Source organism: Gymnodraco acuticeps, unplaced genomic scaffold (assembly GCF_902827175.1).
Source record: "Gymnodraco acuticeps unplaced genomic scaffold, fGymAcu1.1, whole genome shotgun sequence".
Classification (NCBI taxonomy): domain Eukaryota; kingdom Metazoa; phylum Chordata; class Actinopteri; order Perciformes; family Bathydraconidae; genus Gymnodraco; species Gymnodraco acuticeps.
The window spans coordinates 176801-196959 of record NW_022990905.1 but is presented as its reverse complement, the minus strand read 5'-3'; the positions used below and the strand labels follow the sequence as shown (position 1 = coordinate 196959).

Genomic DNA, 20159 nt, shown 5'->3' with positions numbered 1-20159 from the left:
CTTAGTTCATGAGAACTCTTTGAACCTGGGGGTGGATTAGGCAAATGAAGCCGCTGACGTCACTTCTTCTTCTTCTGCATTGGGTTTACTGGCAGGCAGCAAACCACTTCACGTCGTATACTGCCGCCCAAAGTCCCCGGCCGGAAGTCCCCGGAGTTGGGGGAGTCCCAGCAGCCTTCCGAGTAAATCGCCAGAACGCCGACACCTCCTCATCTCCACCGCTCCCATGTTTTATTTTGTGTTGCCATAAGTTAGTCTCTCTGCGTTTCTGCGCTGGGCTAATGCTAATGCTAATAATGCTAATGCGAGGATAATAAAATGGCGGCTTCACAAAACTTTTTGGGAGTTTTACGGGGCGTGGTTTGCAATCCGCCCAGCCAATCAGAAATATAGCTCTTTTCTCACAAGAGAGCCGTACGAAAGTCCCTGCTCTCTAGCAGCTCTCTGCTCTCTAGCAGGGACTTTCGTGGGGGTAAAAAGGTTCTCATGAACTAATTTTAGTACCGGCTCTTTTTGGTGTGAACGCGATAAAAGAGGCTAACGTCCACACTAGCTTCCACGCTAGCTGCTATATGTTTTGCATTGAGGTGATACTTGAGGCTTGATGTGCTGCGGTGATATGCGAATTCCTTTTTGCATAATTTGCACACAACCGTGCTCTTATCGACGCTTCCATCCGTCCGTTTTTTAAAACAACATTTCCCACTGTGGTTTGTTGTTGTCTGAAGTCATGAACGTTAGTTGGTGCTCCAGTATAATCGGTACGAGAAACGTTCCGCGGTGCAAAAATAAGTGTGATTAAAATGCGTTCATTTTTTTAACGCGTTAATTTTTGTGTAATTAATTAATCTTAATTAAAGCGTTAAAGTCCCGGCCCTAATAAAAACAATCTACACCTTTTATTAACTTAAACAGAAGAGAAACTCAGACTTTGAAAAAAGGATCAACAGAATGTTTTTTTCACTTTGGCCTCTCAGGGCTTCCATAACCTCTTTATGTTATTTGTAATAATTAGGTATTTGGAATTCACTCAATGCTGATAAGAATACAGCATTACTGTATATCAATATCCCACCTGGAGCTGGTGTGTAATCAGTATGATGGATTTTCCTTGAAGTTCCTTCTTAATGCATTCTTCAAACATGTGTTTCCCCACATGGGCGTCGACGGCAGACAGTGGGTCATCGAGGAGGTAGATGTCTTTGTTAGAGTACACAGCTCGGGCCACGCTGATCCTCTGCTTCTGCCCCCCCGATAGATTCAGCCCCCGTTCTCCAATCTGACAAAAAAACAACACAAAAATGTACAATCGAAAATGGTAGAAAACACTTTGTAAATAATGACCACCAGTAAGCCAATACCATTTATGTTCTGCTACACTTAGTTTTTTTTGTAAACTTACTGCAATTTGAACAGTAGATCATTTTTTTGTCCGGTGTTATTTTTGCTCATGTTCACGACTTTTGACTAAACCTCATCCATGTTACTTTTGACATATGAAAGTGAGCAACGCTTCTAAACTGGCAAACTTTAACTTGAGTAAATGTTTTTATTGATGACTTATTAGGCCTTCAGAGGCCTTGCCCTAAGTTATTTATCTGATCTGTCAACGCCCTATGCCCCCTCTCCTGCACCCTGAGATCCTCAAAGGCATCGCTGCTGGTCCTTACAAGGTCCAGGTACAGACAGAGGAGACAGAGCCTTTGCTGTCAGGGCTCCTTGACAGAAATCATTACAAAAAACATTACTTTGGCAAGTTGAGAGTTCCTACCTCTGTTTGATCACCATATGGGAGGATATTGAGGTCAGCTCTGAGGCTACACACATCCAAAACTCTGTCGTATCTGTGAAGCAAGACAACGCATTGAAGTCAAGGAACAGCAACATATAGTACAGTGTGTTTAACAGAGCCATTTTGTAGACATGATTTGATGTCTCCTTAATAGTAAAAACAACTTCAATGTGATGTATCATTTTTGACAAATTATGTAAAATATAGATTTTCCAAATTCATACAAATGATTGGTCACTATTGCTTTTACTTTTATGTTTAATTCAGGAACGTTTGTCAAGTACTATCTAAATAAGTTTGATTACTATAATGAGCACATTATACTTTAACTTGCTCAGACATACAGTCTCTGGCAGTTAATGGTAAACATCTGACTAAGGTAAGTGTAACCGTACACACCAACCCCAGACAATACATGTGAAAGAGAGTCAACAAAAAACACTCTTTGTATTTCTTAATGTAGTTTTGGATAACCCTGTCATGGTCTGATGCAAGTCGACTTTCCCTGCTGCGATAACTTCATTCATAAAACCGATTACATAATATGTATAGGCCTATAACTGCAGTAGTGATATGACTCATCAAAATACTGGGCACAGGTCAACAGTCTCGCTTCAAGTCATCTTTGACCCACAGCATGGGGTGGTTTCCTAATTAAACTCCTGTTAGATAACAGCCATAACCTCTGCTCTTGTTTGACTACCTTGTCAGAAGCAATCCCACAGAGATAAGAGGAACTTTCTCCCAGTTAAGAATGTGTCACGTGAGATAAGAACAACCATTGTGAACCTGCACCAAAGAGAAACATGACAAATAGTAACCCCTTAGTGAGAAATACCTCCTGTTGTTTACATGTCCGATGGTCTGCAGGAGCATATCATTAACAACTGGTTACGTACTTGGACTGGTCCAATGGTTCCCCCATCAGGATGTTCTCTTGTACAGTTCCATGGAATATCCAGGCCTGCTGGGAAACGTAGGCAAATGTCCCATCCGCTGTGAAGGAGCCCTGCAGAAGGTGCATCTAAAATACAGAAATGAGAAGACAATCATATGAAAAGCTATAGGTTAAAAGGCATCAGTTACATCAGACTTAAGAGGAACACAATGTAAAAAAGGAGCGTTGTCTTTAATTGACTGGCAATAAAACGACGTAAAGACTCATGTGATATAGCGAAGACCTTGAAGGAATTTAATGAGATGTTATGGTTGAAGGGTAAAGGACTGTGTTACAGATTGGGAAGCCAACATGCAATTGTTTGATTAGTGATATATTGATAAATAAATCAAATTGATTCACCTGATTTTGTAAGCATTGTTTTTTTAGTCGGCTGTATCATGTGTATATGTAAATTCCTTGTATTTGTTCAACGGCTTGTCCAATAAAGTTGAATTTCACAGAGCACAAAGTTATAGCCGTAGACAAGTAGACAATGCTTCGAATATGAATGTCGCCTCACGATAGCAACAATTGTGTTTAATGCAATCAGAGGAGCTTCAAGTTGCGGACCCAGGAAAGTTTCACAGATTCAGTATCCGACTTAATGTGAAAAATCCGTGGCCATACGCTTTACATTGCATGACTACTATATATCACATTCATGGAAATTCAACCAAATAACTCATATGCACATGCAGGTCCTGAAATGTCATGTGAAAAGGCCCCATCGACCTATAATTGCCTACAATATTTATTCATTTTATTTCAAAAATGCATATCAATTCAACCAAATGAGTGACATGCACAATTCTCACGTTGCTTTATCCCTATATTGTAGAATATCAGGAAATAGGTTCTCTGTGTTTTTACTGCATGAAATGTCAGGGGAAAAGGCCCCATTGAATTATAATGGCCTACTATATTTATTTAGAGAATTCATATACATTTAACCAACTGAGTGATATGCGCATTTTTTTATTGCGATGCAAGGCCATTAAATGCACTGTGCGAAGGTTGTATTGTTTCCTACGGGCAACCTTTGACAAATTAGGCACAAACAATCCCCAGTCAGAGTTGAACCCAGGCCCTCCCCAGCGAGAGGCTGTGGCTCAGTGGAATAGTGCGCTGAACTTAGTGCGCTGAACTTTGAATCAGGGGGATAGCAAGTTCAAGTCCCACAGCATGTCGTTGTGTCCATGGGCAAGACACTTCACCCCAAATTGCTCCTGTGGGGATTGTCCACAGTATTGAGTATGTAAGTCACTTTGGATAAAAGCGTCTAACAAGTAACATGTAATAATAATATCCACGGCCCGGACCTTTGACTATTTATCACCCAATTCCAATCAGTTCATCATTGAGTCCAAGCAGGTCTTTGTCCCACATTTGTAGGAAATTCCCTCAAAGTGTACACAGGGCATTCCAGAGAATGGGCAAACAAGCCAAAAAGATAATAAAAAGACAAGAGAAGGATCCAACCTGTTCCAAAATGCTGGAAATCAGTGACGTCTTTCCACTCCCCACGTTACCACACACACCAAGCAGCTTGCCCTTCAGGAGATAAGACAGAGAACATTGTATTACGTTTAAGCAAATCTAGGTGACCCAAATAATCCTTACCAGTGGTAAAGCACACCTTAGGCAGAGTGAGGGAGATGTTTCTCAGGGTCGGCAAGGTTTCACTCGCCCCATTCTTGGACACTTCCTCTACTTTGTGTCCGGTCACCCCATTGGCTGAGCTGGGAGTGGGGTCCGGCTGGCTGGCTGGTCTGGCCCAGGAAAGTGTAGCATTTTTTATCACTATGGCCGAGTCACTGTCTTTTTGCTGGTTCAGGTAGGGCTCTGGATTCTGGATCAGCAATATTTTCTGAAACAGCCACACATCGCATGTATAAGCCTTTTCAAGTTTAAGAAGGAAATGCCTCAAATTATACTACAACAATAGAAATGGAACAACATAAAAAAAAAGATACAGTATATATTTCAAGATCAAAATAAAACATGTTATTTTGCAGCTTATAAGCTCTGGTGGGGAAGCCATATACACATTTTATTATCTCTCATTAGAAGGTTTAAATATTTCAACCTTTCAGTTTCTAGTGCTTGATGCATCGTTGTGGCATTATTAAGTAATATTAGTGTAATAATGAATGCTGTGAAGACTTATAAGAATACCAGAAGCATGATACAAAGAGAGGAGTTTACCTGGAGTCGTTTTATTGAAACAGCAGCCTCAGCCACGGCCTTCATGGACAGAGGCAGCAGACCCAGGCAGAACCTCAGGGCGTTGAAAACAGCGATGGTGGTAAAGGCCTGGAAATAACAAAGAATGATTCTCAAACACTACCCCACATTATGCAACACTGTCACATGGACATCTGTATTATCTTTAAACGAACCAAATTGCTCAGTGCGAGCACAAACAAACAAAGAAACTGAAAGACAAATGTTTGTACGCACAATTATGTTAAGTGTCTAATCCATACTTGTGATAGCTTTACAAATCTTTCAAAAGTGGATACAAGCACCAACATTTCCATGGCCATCCCTCTGGGGACATTACGTTAGCCAATTTAATTTAGAAAAAAGGCGACCATTATCCAAGATAGTCGTCATTTTACCACAGAATTTATACCACTAGAACAATTTTGGATTATGGTATTGAATGATATGTTTTTTACTATTGGGAAGTCAAATGTGCAATGGCTTTATATGGCTTATATAGATATGGTAAAAAATTAAGCTTCTGAGTAATTCCTGATGGTTTCTTCATGGTCAAAACTGTATGATTTGATACCAAAATCATTTTTACAAGGCCGAAGTGGGCCGGTCAAGAGTCCCGGGCTGATTTGTAGTCCCAGCCCGCCCCTGTCAGTGGCCCTATGCGTCAAACTATGACCCTCCATGTAACTCTCTAACATCACTTTTGCAAAAGCAGGTTTGCCTCTACTGGCTGTAGAAATTATGACAGGAGTAAAAAAAGACCACCAAAATGTACATACTAAAAGGTGGGGAGGCCACTTTATTAAATAATTATAGGCCCATCTCAAAATTATCAGTTCTGGCTAAGGTGCTCGAACGCCTAGTGAGTGAGCAGGTAAAGGTGTTTTTATGTACAAATGACATCCTGTCTAAACATCAGTCAGGCTTCAGAAAGCAACACAGCACCATCACTGCCACAATGAAAGTGGTGAATGATGTGGCGAGTATTTTAGACAATAAGCAGAGTTGTGCAGCTCTATCTATTGACCTGTCCAAAGCGTTTGATACCGTCGATCATCGCATTTTAAAGCAGAGGCTAGCCAGTATAGGCATGTCCAGCCATGCAGTGGGGTGGTTTGAAAACTACCTCTCTGAAAAGTCCCAATGTGTTCACTTTGATGGGCTGACTTCTGAGTGGTTAAATATTGCTAATGGTGTTCCTCAAGGTTCTGTTTTAGGTCCACTTTTATTCTCCATCTACATCAATAGTTTAGGTGAAAATGTGGATGAAGCTACTTTTCATTTTTATGCGGATGATACCGTGATGTACTGTGCAGGTCCCTCCATTAAGGAGGCTGGTGTTAAATTACAGACTGTTTTTAACATTATTCAGACTCAGCTCTCTGAATTAAAGCTTCTTTTAAATATTGAGAAAACCAAGGTAATGCTCTTTTCTAAAGCTAAAAAGACACCAGAGCATGTTTTAGATATTGTAACTACACAAGGAACAAAACTTGAAGTTGTTGCCTGTTACAAATACCTTGGTATCTGGCTTGATGATTGTCTCACTTTTAAACTTCATGTCAATAACCTGCTTAAAAAGCTGAGGGTTAGACTAGGTTTCTTTTACAGAAATAAGTCCTGTTTCTCGCTTGAGGCCAGGAAAAGGCTAGTCACTGTGACCTTTTTACCTGTGCTGGACTATGGTGATTTGATTTATATGAATGCACCTGCTAATTGCCTGATCAAGTTAGATGCTGCGTATCACAGCGCGCTAAGATTTGTGACAAACTGTAAAGCATTAACCCATCACTGTACCCTGTATGCAAGGGCTGGTTTGCTTTCACTAACTGTACGGAGGCTCAGTCACTGGTACATTTTTATCTACAAAGCCATGTTAGGGAAACTTCCATCCTATATCTGCTCCCTGATCTCACGGAGAATTGTAAGTGGCTACTGCCTGAGATCGCATGCTGTAGTTTTATTAAATGTGCCAACTGCTAGGACTGTCTTAGGGAAGACAGCTTTTAGATGTGCAGCGCCACTGTCTTGGAATAGTCTGCAACTGAAATGGACACTGAGCAATCTGGTGCCACTAAATGTTTTTAAAGCTCGGTTGGATGCTACTCAATCGGAAGCTGTTGGTACCTGTACATGTGGATAGTTATGTAAATTGTAATCCCTGTGATGATGATGTAAGATGTCCTTTTGTTGTTCTGTTAATGTTTTTATGTTTCATGTGGAACCTACTTGAGCAGGTCTCCCTTGTAAAAGAGTTCAATGATCTCAATGGGATTTATCTGGATAAATAAAGGTTTGAAATGAAATGAAACATAGGAAGGAGGTTGGTACTTACATACGCTACATAATGGTTAACAAACTGCTGCATACTCACATCAGGCGTGTTGAGCTCTAATTTCAGTGATGTGTGAACAATGAAGGTGAGAACGGTAGCGAGGGTGGGGATGATGGTGATGATGCTGTAGTTGGTATTCTGGACGTAACTGGCCTTCTGCAGTTGTTTCTTCTCATTTTTCCTGAATTCTATAAAAGAGCCAACATCACATATTTGATGAATCGGTACATAGACTGTATTCACACAAGATATTCAGAATGCTATTGTATATCTCACAAGCATTTAAGTGTGAGCACAAGAACTGTCCATATTAGAATATCAGTTTAATAGAACTGCGTTCATGAATGTGCTTTGACCATTAATTCAGAAACAAAATATGTTATTAATGCCGATATGCTAAATATCTTTTCAGTTTGTTTTTCATCTGAGCTGCATTTCATGCTACATTGATAACATATATATATATTTTAATATTTTTGGGAAAAGCGGGGATCAAAAATGTATATATGTGTCTTTGGCAGCTGCAGCAACTTCACAGGAATGGTACTTGAAAGGTAAACACAAGGTTCGATATGTTGCTTAATGCCAGGAAGTGTAACATCCCGTCATGTCTGCTAAATTGTTTGTCATGTTAATCAGGTTCATGTTATTGTTTCACGTTTAGTTCATAGCCCAGGTTAGATTTATGTTTAGTCAAGTATTTTTGTTCACCTGTCTAGTCCTGTCATTGCACTTCCTATTTTATTTTGTACTTACCTCTTGTCTCTCATTTCAGGCCCCCTTACTTCCTCCCTTTGTGTGTTTTCCCGCCATCGTCAGCGTCTGCCCCGCCCCTGATTGTTTCCACCTGTTCCCCCTTACCTCATGTATAAATAGTCCTGTCTCCCTTTGTCCTGTGCCAGTTCGTCTTGTGCCTTGTGCCATTTAGAGAGCCAGCTTGTCTCGCCAAGAGATTAATGTATTTTGTGACCATAGTCAATTGTATTTAGTTTGTAATTTGCTTTACTATGTTTTACCTCTCAGGAGTGATTTTTTGTTTGAACTTTATACTTTTACAAAGTAAAGACTTTTTTTGAACAAACTCTCTTTTGAGTCGTGCGTTTGAGTCCAAGTGTCTGTAAGGTTCTTAACAGGAAGCACATTGCTGCAGAATGCACACCAACATAGATCATGGACTGCCGGAGCAAAGGGCACGTTGGAGGTCATTCCTAAAAGCATTTTGAGAGGCAGATCATTCAGATCATTCAGTGGCGTAAAAGCTGGAGAGAATTTGGCAGCGGAAGCCTCATCTCGAGCTTTAGGCAGCATGTGATTTCCATCAAAACTGATAAAAAAAACAATGAAAAAACATAATGCTTCACCTCAAGGTGGCTTCCCTTTCCTGTAGTGTGAGGAAGTTTCTTTCCCCCCTGCCTGAAACGCCTTGGACCCTTTTGTTCACTTCCACAACATGCTGACATTACTATGTGAGACTAGCACTTATATTGGCTAGCCTAGCGCTACAACGCATTGTACATCATAGGCTAAGGGGCGGGACATCTACAATCAGAGCAGACTGGGCTCTGGTTTCAGACAGATGGTGAAAAGAGGTGCGAAATATAAAGCACTTTTTTAACAGTCCAGCATGGAAACATGTCACTTATGACGCATTTCCACTGTAGCGGGTAGCCCCGTTTAAGCGTCCTTAACCGTCCTCAAGCGGCCAGGCCAGTTTTTGGTGGTCTTTCCATATAGCCTAGTACCGGCTAGCGGGTACTTTTTCCCTCTTTTTCCAGCCCCATAAAATCGTGGTTCTATCAGACCAGGGCCAGGGCTGAACTAGTGACGTCAACACTCTCGACTGCTGATTGGTCAGAGAGAATCGTCACAAGATCGCGCGCGAGTTCATCCCTAGCGTCGCATATATATATTTAGAAGCAAGCTTGCAGCATTTTTATAAACAGCATTTTGTAAACGGATGAGCTACAAAAATGGCTACGTCTAATAAGAAAAGCACACCGTGGTCGACCGAGGAGGTGACGACGTTCCTACATCTCATTGGGGATGATCAAATCCAGCGGGAGCTCGACGGAACAACTCGAAATGTGAACAAAAACAAAGCCGATCGCCCCGCCTACACTGCGTTGCTACCCCAGGTCCTAAACTGTAATGGAAATGCGCCACGGCCTCGGACGGCCAGCGAGGCAGCCCGAGGCCTGAGCGAGGACGCTTAGGGACGCTTAAACGGGGCTACCCCGTTGCAGTGGAAATGCGCCAATAGATGGACAAAATAATTATGAAACCTGAAAATGAGCATAATAGGGCCCCTTTAAATAGAATTGTTTCTGTAGGGCAAACTCAACATGCATACCCGCAATCTTCTTCTCAAAAGAATCCTCCCAGGCATACATCTTGATAAGTTTGATGCTGTTGAGAATCTCATTCATGGTGCGAACACGGCAGTCTGTTATCTGAATGCTTTTCCACCGGAATCTGTTAATGAGCCTGGCTAAGCCAAACTGGAAGCAGAAAAAAAGCCAATATTAATATACTCTAAGTGACAATTAAAAATAAGCCAACAAAAAAAAAAAGTTGTTGATTTAGGTTTGCACAAGTCAAAAAGAATACCTCATAAGTATGAGTAGAGAAAGCTCTAAAGAAATTACAACTTGTAGCTAATTAAAAATAGGTAACTTAGCTACCAAAGACTCATTGTTGAAACATTGTTATGCCTATTGTTGACTTAGGCAATTCCTTGAAATAGCACCTACAGTACCATTAACACAGTATTGGTGAGGATGACAGTAAACAAAAAATATATATATCGTTGTATAATATGCTAATAGAAAAACCTTTTGCCAGACCTCTGGCCACACATAAGTCACAATCTTAACTGATCGAAATCAACACTTCTTATGAAAATGAGTCTTTTGTTTGAGGTTCTTGTGCAGCACACACCTGTATTGGGATGAAGATGAGGTAGGTGCCGACTCCAGTCAGTGCGGCGTAGCCCAGAATGTAGCAGGCATACACAACAGAAATGATGAAGAGCACCGGGGAGGCAAGCACGTAGCTCCCTAACAACACTGCATCAAATAGTTTGTGGCCATCGTTGGTCAACACACTTATCATCTGCACGAGAGAGGGAGAGGAGAGGCTGTTATCCACATTTGCCAAGATTGCATTACCAGGGCAAGTTTATAATGGTCAGAGTAGTAGAGTCAAACATAGTTATGACAATGATACAAAAAGTAGGATTTAAACTAAATTAGGCGGAAAACCGGTACACTATAAAATGTTTGACTGTAAAATTACAGTAAATTACTGGCTACTAGTTGCGTGGATTTCACAGTAATTGACTGTGAATATTTCACAGTAATTTACTGTAGATATTTTACAGTAAATTAGAATAAAAGTACAACTAAATACTGTGACTTTACAGTTGCCATGCCAATGGAATTACTGTGATATAGCAGTACAGAGCTGTGGTATTATGGTACCTTGATGTACATCAATTACAGTAATTACCTCTATTTTCACACTATTACTGTAGAAGTAATGCAAGGCAAGGCAAGTTTATTTATATAGCACTTTTCAACACAAGGCAATTCAAAGTGCTTTACAAAAAATGAAAGAGATTAAGAAAATGGCATTTAAAATCAGTCATTAAAAAGAAAAGCTAATAAAATAAACATTAAAAGAAAAAAATACATGGCAGTCAATTAAACATTAAAAGAAAAAAGTACATGGATAAAAGTTATAGTGCAGTCTAAGATATGAATAGTTCAATTAAAAGCAGCGACAAAAAGAAAACACAGTAGCCAGTAATTTACTGTAAATATAAAAATGTAAATAATACGATAATATATTGTAAATCTGACTAGTTCACTGGGATTTTACCACAATTCAATCAGCTCAATCAACAAAGAAAAACAAAGAAAATGCCCATTTTTACTTTGTATTACTCCATTGAAGTGCAAAGTATATTTCACAGTGTCTTGGACATGTTGTTACGGCCCCAACCTCTACTCCACGGTAGTGGCTCGTGCTGAGACCCGCAACATGAAAGAATACACGCAATAACCGGTACTTGGTAACGAGCATTTATTGATAATCAGCCGTTTGCTCACACAAGCGAAACGGGAAACAAAAAGAGGTCTGGAGGACTGGCCAAAAGGAACAAACAGAAGGAGGGAACCTGAGCCAGCGACACCACGGGCCGTAGGACCCAGAACTTCCCTCTCCTAACCAGAAATCAATTATAAATCCTATGGGAAACAAAATAAAGCCGCAAAAACTGGACTACCGGGTCCTCCAGGCTAAACATAAACACACTGCAAAAATATGGCCTACAGCTCAAAATGGCAAAGAGGTATTCTAAGGAGAGTGTCTCCCGGCGTTAGGACAGACGAGACATCCTTCTCCTCCAGCTTCTCTTTATATATACACACGGCTGAGTGGAATTTGGAACACCTGGGCAGAGGCGGAGCCAGGGGCAGACCAGGTGCACCTGGGCAGAGGCGGAGCCAGGGGCAGACCAGGTGCACCTGCAGCAGGGAGACAGAAAGAAAACAAGGAGGGGAGCACGTAACTTGTATACAGACATCCACTCGAAGTCAACAATTTTTCTGAAGAATGTGCTGACATGGGGGTTTAAATTGCCATGCCTCTTTTTGGCTTTCGAGCCCGTCTCAGGATTAATGCCCAGGAAGCACCTGAAAACAATAAGCCAAGACAACCATTTCAATTTTACATAGATTTATATGTTGCATCGTTTATTTTAAGGCACATGCAGCGATGCCCCTTTCAATTTAAAGGGAGGCAATCCTCATGACACGCATTTTTAAATAATTATCATCCGATAAAACAGACCAGTCTCTGCCAGTCTTTTTATTTAATTTTTTAATCCGATGACGTTATCAGTGATTTTAAGCTGATTAATTACCGAAACAACATCAACCCTGTGGGCGGCGCCCTTTTGACGAGTCGCATGACTTATTTTACCGGAAGTGACGTGAACTATGCGTTTAGTGTCGAGGACAAATTGACGTATGTGCTTTGTTCATGTTGTTTACTCTAGTTACTCTCACAATTATATTGAAATATGCCTCATTGTATCGCGAAACATTGCCACAATTCGGATAGGAACAATCCACGGAATGCTCGGTTCCATCTATTGCCAACGGGTAAGCGTAGGAAGTACGTTCGGAGGCAGTGGCTAGCGAAATGTGCTCGGCCCGAACCGAAAGATCCACAGGCGCATGTATGCAGCGAACATTTCAAGTTTCCGGACGACTACTCTGAGAGTATGATGAAACATAAAATGGGATTTATTAATCAACCATTACTTAATGGGGATGCAGTGCACTGCCAATGCCAGCCAGCGTAAGCACATTACGCAGCAGACTTTACTTATTGTTTACTACGTAAGGAAGCAGGAATTGCAGGACCCAGAGCGCACGGAGCACAGAGCGGACAGCAGATAACAGAATTGCAGTTTTATTGTTTATAGATTATCAGAACATTTCAAAGGGGACACAGTCACATTGGATATTAAACTATGGATTAACTACATCATCGTTTTTATCGTTGTAATGCCATTGAAGACCAGTTTAGACCAGGCAAAGACGAAGGTAAGCCATGTTAGCCTAGCTCATGTTAGTACCTAGCGCCACTTGTTTTGATGTACGTTTTTGTTGATAACGTCGCGAGTTTGTATCTTTCAGTGTTGAGGTGAGCACCGTTAGATTCTGTGTCTTTACGATCATAAACTATGTGTTGGATGTGCAGCTAGGATAAGTAATAAGGGAGCTAGGATTGATTTTCGGTGCAGTAATAGGTTAGCATTTTTAGCTCGGGGCTAATTCAGAGGCTCACTGTTAGCATTGTGTGTTTTTTTTGAAGAAAAAAATGAAAAAGATCAGTTAAATTAGTTTTTTTCCTGTTATATGGATATAAAATATTCATAGTTTATTCAATATTAAGGTTCCTTAGACGTTGTTTCCTGCAAATGACGCGATTTCGGCCCCGGAACCGCGTTGTATTTGGATGGAATGAATACCTATAGTGATAATTCAAAGTAATAAAATGATTTTTACAGTGAAAAAGGTCAAATGGAACTGATGGTTCCCAAATTACCCAGAGGTGAGTCCGCCTGGACTTTATTTTTCTCTGGGGAAGAGCCGGGACGCCAATACGGAAGTGCCACACACTGCAGTTCATCTAGTGGCCAGTAGGAGCAGGCTGCAGAAGGGAGCAATTTCCATAGACCCCCCATGTTAAAATGCCCAACTTTACAGCAGAAATAAACATGTTTACATCGTGGTTCAAAAAACCATATTCTCTGTATAGTTAGATTCCCCCTTCATGACTACTGTGTGGGGGGTGAATTTTTTTTCACCCCTTCTGTTTAATTAATATTAAGCCTTAAAGCTTTTGCATAAATTAGGGCGTGGTCACTTTGATGGACATGTACATGCCTCACTGTCAGCTAACAGCAACTTGTCCACTCTGCTAGGCTACAACCATAGAGGCTACAACGTTAGTTAGTTGTAATTACTGTACTTGACCCTTTAGCCGTGTTCGTGGCGATTGTGCCTTTTAGGGAATATTGTTACAAATACCAGACGATTAAAATGTTGTGCTGTGCGCTTGAATGTACGAACCATAGACTGTATATATAAATGGACGTAGGGTCCGTGACTTCACCCATAGGATTCTGCAGAGTTGCCGAGAAGCCCTTAGTAGGCGGAGTTGGCCACTAACGGCTCGACAGTGACGTCAGAGTTCAACTCCCGCCTGCTCCAAATAAGGGCAAAGAGGCGGAGCCGAGGCGGGACCTGCTGCCACCGATCTGCCGTCGCATTTTACGTTTCTAAGGTAAGCGGACATGAAACTATTCAGCAAAACTATAAATAATAATCTAAGTTATTGAGTTTTTAGCATAATACTTCAGAATCTTAAAACCCCTTAATGTTTGTATGCAATTGTGCTAAATTCAACACTGGAATCAAGCAAATATTAATATGTTTGCATGACATTAGTTATTTGTATTTTGACATCACTTAACGATACGTTTAATACATTTAAGTCAAGCTAAGGTACATGTGATGGTAGCTAGTTAGTGCTCTTACCTGTGAGGCCTCCTCCAAACAGCATAATAACCAGACTGTATCATTAAAACTAAGTACCAGTTCTAGATCCTTGACTTTAGACAAACAATTCAAAAGACAACATGTATTTAAAGACCAATCTTTATTTGAATGTGCCTCTTAACCTGAGATATTAGTTATACAGTAATCGTATTGACAATCTAAAAAAACTGAGCAACTCAGTCAACTTTATGTTTCTTATTGTCTAAAGCATTTATTATTTTCATTTTCCCAATCTCATATTCAGTATGGACGGATTGAGACAGCATGGTGTCCAGAGAGCTGCAGAGACTTCAGGGAGAAACCTCCGTGTGATGGACGTCCAGTCTGTTGGTTTGGAGAGGACTGAGGGTCTTTCCTCAGCGAGGAGGACCAGGCCTGATGGAGGACCCATGCTGGGCATAGCTGATACCAACTGCACAGGCCTAGTCTGTCACTTTATTTGACTAAATGTGTTTACTTATACATTTAATAGGTTTACACCTTCTGTCCATATGTGCTTTTTATTTAAAACATTTGATTAACTTTTGGTTCACATTTCAATAAATTGTATTTGTATTTGCACTCCTTTTGTCCATTATTCTTACTGAAAATGTTAGATTACACATTCACATCTGACTGAAGATTGGCCTCATTTATTTGTGACGTTGCAAACTCTGCGGTACAAGGCACAAGTGATGTGAAGCTCATAAAGTGAGGCAAATATAAATAATCAGCTGATGGAGTGTAGATGTGGAAATAGCTGCATTCGATCAGCTGACTGTTTTTACAATAAAAGTAGTTTCTTAGTGTACTGGTCTTAAAATCTCATAACATCAGCTTTTAATGTTCCTCTTGGATGTTCTTCTTGACCCTCAGAGAAGGAGAAAATGTCGTGTCTTTCAGGCATGTCCTTTCCTAACAAAAATGACAGGAAACATAAAACACATTATTGCAGAACAAGTGTGTTATTTATGAAAGCGGGGTGTTTGTGTGTTTAGGGGCTGTAGATATAATTATTTTGTAATTGTAATGGTTTTTTTTTTATTTCAACAGTGAGCTATAAAGACAATCAGATTATGTATGAACAGTATGAAGTTCATCAACATTGAAATATATGTTATTATCAAAATAATATTGAACTGTTACAAAACGTAGTGCAACTGAAGCTTGCTCTGTTGTCTCACTGAAAGAATAACTTTTACCACGTTTTTTACAGACAATATTGAGAGATAAATAGTAGCAGTTCTCACTATGTGTTAAATATCTTTGCCTTCAATACATTAATAGAAAGCTGACAAAATCATAGTGCTTGTTAACATCAAAATGTAACTTTTTGCATGGAAAAAACCCTCAACTTAACTGATGTGTAGGTGATCTAGTATTTAGTATTGTTTAATGGAATGTATATCAGTGTATTCAAGTCAATACTTCATTCATTTAAACCAATATTTTTCTTGATTTATTGTACAGTATGAAAAAAAGAGTCTTTGTACCTGTGCTGAAGTTCACTGCTGTGAGGAGTCCAGTTCTGTCTCTCACTCTCTGGTCCAGCCTGTCTGCATCACCTGGACACCTTAAACAAACAGATATATATGTAAAGTACCATGTGTACAAACAATATAACTGATTATCTTCTGTTGAACATGTTGGATTGTGTATTGTCCGAGTCAGGGTCCTTTTTATTTTACTGTAACTTTGGAAGTTGTGTTACCAATGCTTACTGTTTATTTGATACCCATTTGGTAATGCAATTAATAAAAACAACAAGGTTTGGGTTCGTTCTTCAGATGACTGTGACGTTAACGTGTAAGCTCAATAATGAACTCCAGCTCAACCAACCATATTGTAACATCTAAGTAATCATCTTGAAATATGACATTAATAATTGTAATATAAACATCTTATTGTGAGGTTGATTTCACATACACTACTTCGACGTTAACTATTGGCTATACTTGAGCATAGCCAATTTAAATTAACCTTAGCGATGCATACAGTTCCTCCTACCTACATAATAAAATATCTCTCTACCTTACAAGGATGACCTTATTTTATCAACCTCAAACAGAAGCCGTTTGTTCAACAGTATTATCCCACTTAACGTCTATTTCGTTTTAACCTTTATATATACAGTCTATTATTTTAACTTGGAGGCTACGATTAGCATCGTTAGCACCGATGTAGCTACCACACGCTAACCCAAGCCTTAACATTCATTACGTAGCTGATTAAAATCATTAACACATAAATAAAGCACTCGAATTTCACTTACCGCAAAACCGCATTCATTCACCGTCTGTTTTAACCGCAGAGCGAGTCAAAATAGTCTGATATATAAGCATGAAGAACAAACAACCACGGCCGGCTTCAAGTTGTGTTTCCTGGATGAACTGAGCAGGCAGAGTCCCTGTAGCTAGCTTCACGGAGCAGCTAGCAGAGAGACGAGAAGCTAGCAGCAGCAGTCACTTGACAGAGCCGTCACTCAATGTGACCACGCCCTAATTTATGCAAAAACGTTAAGACCTAATATAAATAAAAGGGTCGCGTTAGAAAACAATTCACTCACTATATCGATAATAAAATGTATGGAGCCAGGGGTAGAAACATGTTTTTTTCTGCTGTAAAATTGGGCATTTTAACATGGGGGTCTATGGAAATTGCTCCTTTCTGCAGCCTTCGCCTATCGGCCAATATATGAACTGCAGTGTGTGGCACTTCCGTATTGGCGTACCGGCTATTCCCCAGAGTTTGCCCCTTGGTACGAACAGAACTTCCAAGAAGTCTAAAATTCGCAGGTGTTTGTGTGCTTGGTAGCTTAGCTTGCTACTTATTAGCCAGCTAAGGACATAACCCTTTATACATACATATACATTTTAGTTTATGATTCAGCCTTGGGTACGACTTTTATAGTCTATGGCTATGACGCCCATAATGCTAAACGGGAGCAAATGTTAATAGGGGACCCAATTATCCCAGTGGTGGCCGTCGGAGCTAACGGAGCCGCAGGGGGCTAGCTCCAGCCGGCGTCCCGGAGCTAGCCCACTGCGGCTCCGTTAGGTCCGGGCGGTGGAGTCCGTCTTTTCTCAACCTGTGAATGACAAGCATTAAGAATAACAAAATATAGCTAATTCTCTTGCAGATTGTCTCATTTGATTAGGAATGTAACGTTTATATAGGGGAACTACACTGTTAGCAGTAACTAGGTATGCATGTATTTCATGTTAGCTTAGCTTCTTAGCCTGAGCTAGCTCTGTTTACTTCCAGTTCGGAGGCAGCAGGTCCCGCCTCGGCTCCGCCTCTTTGCCCTTATTTGGAGCAGGCAGGATTAGACTCTGACGTCACAGTCGAGCCGTTAGTGGCCGACTCCGCCTTCTAAGGGCTTCTCGGCAACTCTGCAGAATCCTATGGGTGACGTCACGGACACTACGTCCATACAGTCTATGGTCCGAACTCAAATACTCCGCCATGTTTTCGTCGAATGAGCTGTTCGTGTGTTTACAAAGTGAACGCATAGATGACGTCACGACCTAGTTTTTCGGATCATGTGACTACTGAAAATGGCCAAAATGGCAGCTGCCTGACGGAATATACAGGTTTTGATAAAAAAGAGCTATAAAATCATTATTTACCGGGGAATATCGCTGATTTCTTCAGGGTATGGTTTAAACATAATGTTTCACTAAATACTGAAGTTGTTATTAACTATCTAATGACTGGAGCCTTCCTTTAAGTAAAACCTGCACCAAAGAAATAAATTAGTATTTAAAGCCAAGCAAGAGCGATGAAAGCAAGAAAATCACTTAATTTGTTGTGTTATCACAGAGGATGGTCTGAATACAGTATTTTACGATCGATTTACGACGAGCTTTAAAAACATGTAGTGGTACTAGCTTGGTAATTTTCCATTCTTTTTGCAGACTGTTCCATGTTAGTGGAGCTGCACATCTAAAAGCTTTCTTCCCTAAGACAGTCCTAGCACTTGGCACATTTAATAAAACCACAGCATGCGATCTCAGGCAATAAGTACTTTCAATTCGCAGAGAGATCAGGGAGCAGATATAAGATGGTAGTTTATCCAACATGGCTTTGTAAATGAAAAAGTACCAGTGACTGAGCCTCCGTACAGTAAGTGATGGCATAACCGCCTTGGTATACAGGGTACAGTGATGCGTAAGTGCTTTACAATTTGTCAAAAATCTCAGTGCACTGTGATACGCAGCATCTAACTTGCTCAGGTAATTGGCAGGTGCATTCATATATAACAAATCACCATAATCCAGCACAGGTAAAAAGGTCACAGTGACTAGCCTTTTCCTGGCCTCAAGCGAGAAACAGGACTTATTTCTGTAAAAGAAACCTAGCCTAACCCTCAGCTTTTTAAGCAGGTTATTGACATGAAGTTTAAAAGTGAGACAGTCATCAAGCCAGATACCCAAGTATTTGTAACAGGTAACCACTTCAAGTTGTATTTCTTGCGTAGTTACAATATCCAAAGCAGTGTCTGGTGTATTTTTAGCTTTAGTTTTTAGAAAAGAGCATTACCTTGGTTTTATCCACATTTAAAAGAAGCTTAAGCTCAGAGAGCTGAGCCTGAATAATGTTAAAAACAGCCTGTAATTTAACAACAGCCTCGTTAATCGAGGGACCTGCACAGTACATAACGGTTTCGTCCGCATAAAAATGTAAGGTTGCTCCTTCGACATTTTCACCTAAACTATTAATATAGATAGAGAATAATAGCGGACCTAAAACTGAACCTTGAGGAACACCATTAGTGATGTTTAACCACTCAGAAGACAGCCCATCAAACTGAACACATTGGGATCTTTCAGAGAGGTAGTTTACAAACCACCCTACTGCATGGCTGGACATGCCTATACTGACCAGCCTTTGCTTCAAAATGCGATGATCGACAGTATCAAAAGCTTTGGATAGGTCAACAAATAGAGCTGCACAACTCTGCTTATTATCTAAAATACTCGTAATACATTCACAGTAATTAACTGTGCCTGCATTGATTTCACTGTGAAATTGAAAATTACAGTATTATATTGTGAACATTAGGCCTACAGGTAAAGACTGTAAAGTGGTAAAACAGTAATTTATTGTAAAATATTACAGCTAAATATTGTGAAATCATGGTAATATTTTACAGTGTAACTCAGCCATTACCTCTCCCGTTGAAATGCCGCTGTGCCCCCGCAGAGAGATGACTTTCTGAAAGGCTAACGTAGAGAAGGCCCCCTTCAGTCTGACTGCAGTGCGCAAATTCAGGGCCCACAGCGTGGATATGAAGAAGCTTTTGAAGAACTCGGAGGTGAATAGAGCGAAGCAAAGACCAATCCCATAGAGTACTGGGTGTTTCTCTGGGGCCTCGGTGTAGTTCAGGATCGCATAGATCAAGACAGCCTGAGAGGACAGACAGGGTAAGTAACAGTGAATAAGAGCATGACAAAGAATATACATCGAATATTTTATGGAAGGTAAAAAAAAATAGATTGACTCAAGAACTGTACTTAATGTGTTTCCGTATCCTAGGGAAAGTCATTTCACAGGCTGTGTCCATGAGTAACATGGGTGTGATATTCTGTAAAATGGCGGTGTAGTATGGGTGGAATATTGGTGTAATATGGGCCAAATAACATTGTAATATGTGTATAACCTGGGTGTATTAATGTGTAATAAGCGTGTGGTTACAGAGGAGTAAAGGTAGTAATGGTGTAATGTTGAAAAAACAAAAAGAAAATCCGTTTTTTT

The 20159-nt window shown here is 40.3% G+C and overlaps 1 protein-coding gene across 2 annotated transcripts in view; it reads right to left on the bottom strand.

The window, feature by feature from the left end:
• Positions 1-20159, bottom strand: part of abcc12 (ATP-binding cassette, sub-family C (CFTR/MRP), member 12) — a 57748-nt gene that overhangs the window by 15594 nt on the left and 21995 nt on the right. For both annotated transcript variants that reach the window (XM_034233757.1, XM_034233758.1), the window contains 10 exons: positions 19575-19811; positions 10228-10401; positions 9641-9788; positions 7330-7478; positions 4938-5045; positions 4369-4599; positions 4212-4283; positions 2692-2816; positions 1772-1844; positions 1076-1279 (listed from right to left, as the gene is read on the bottom strand). In XM_034233757.1, coding sequence (XP_034089648.1) covers positions 1076-1279; positions 1772-1844; positions 2692-2816; positions 4212-4283; positions 4369-4599; positions 4938-5045; positions 7330-7478; positions 9641-9788; positions 10228-10401; positions 19575-19811 — 1521 coding nt within the window. The remainder of the gene's footprint in view (positions 1-1075; positions 1280-1771; positions 1845-2691; positions 2817-4211; positions 4284-4368; positions 4600-4937; positions 5046-7329; positions 7479-9640; positions 9789-10227; positions 10402-19574; positions 19812-20159) is intronic.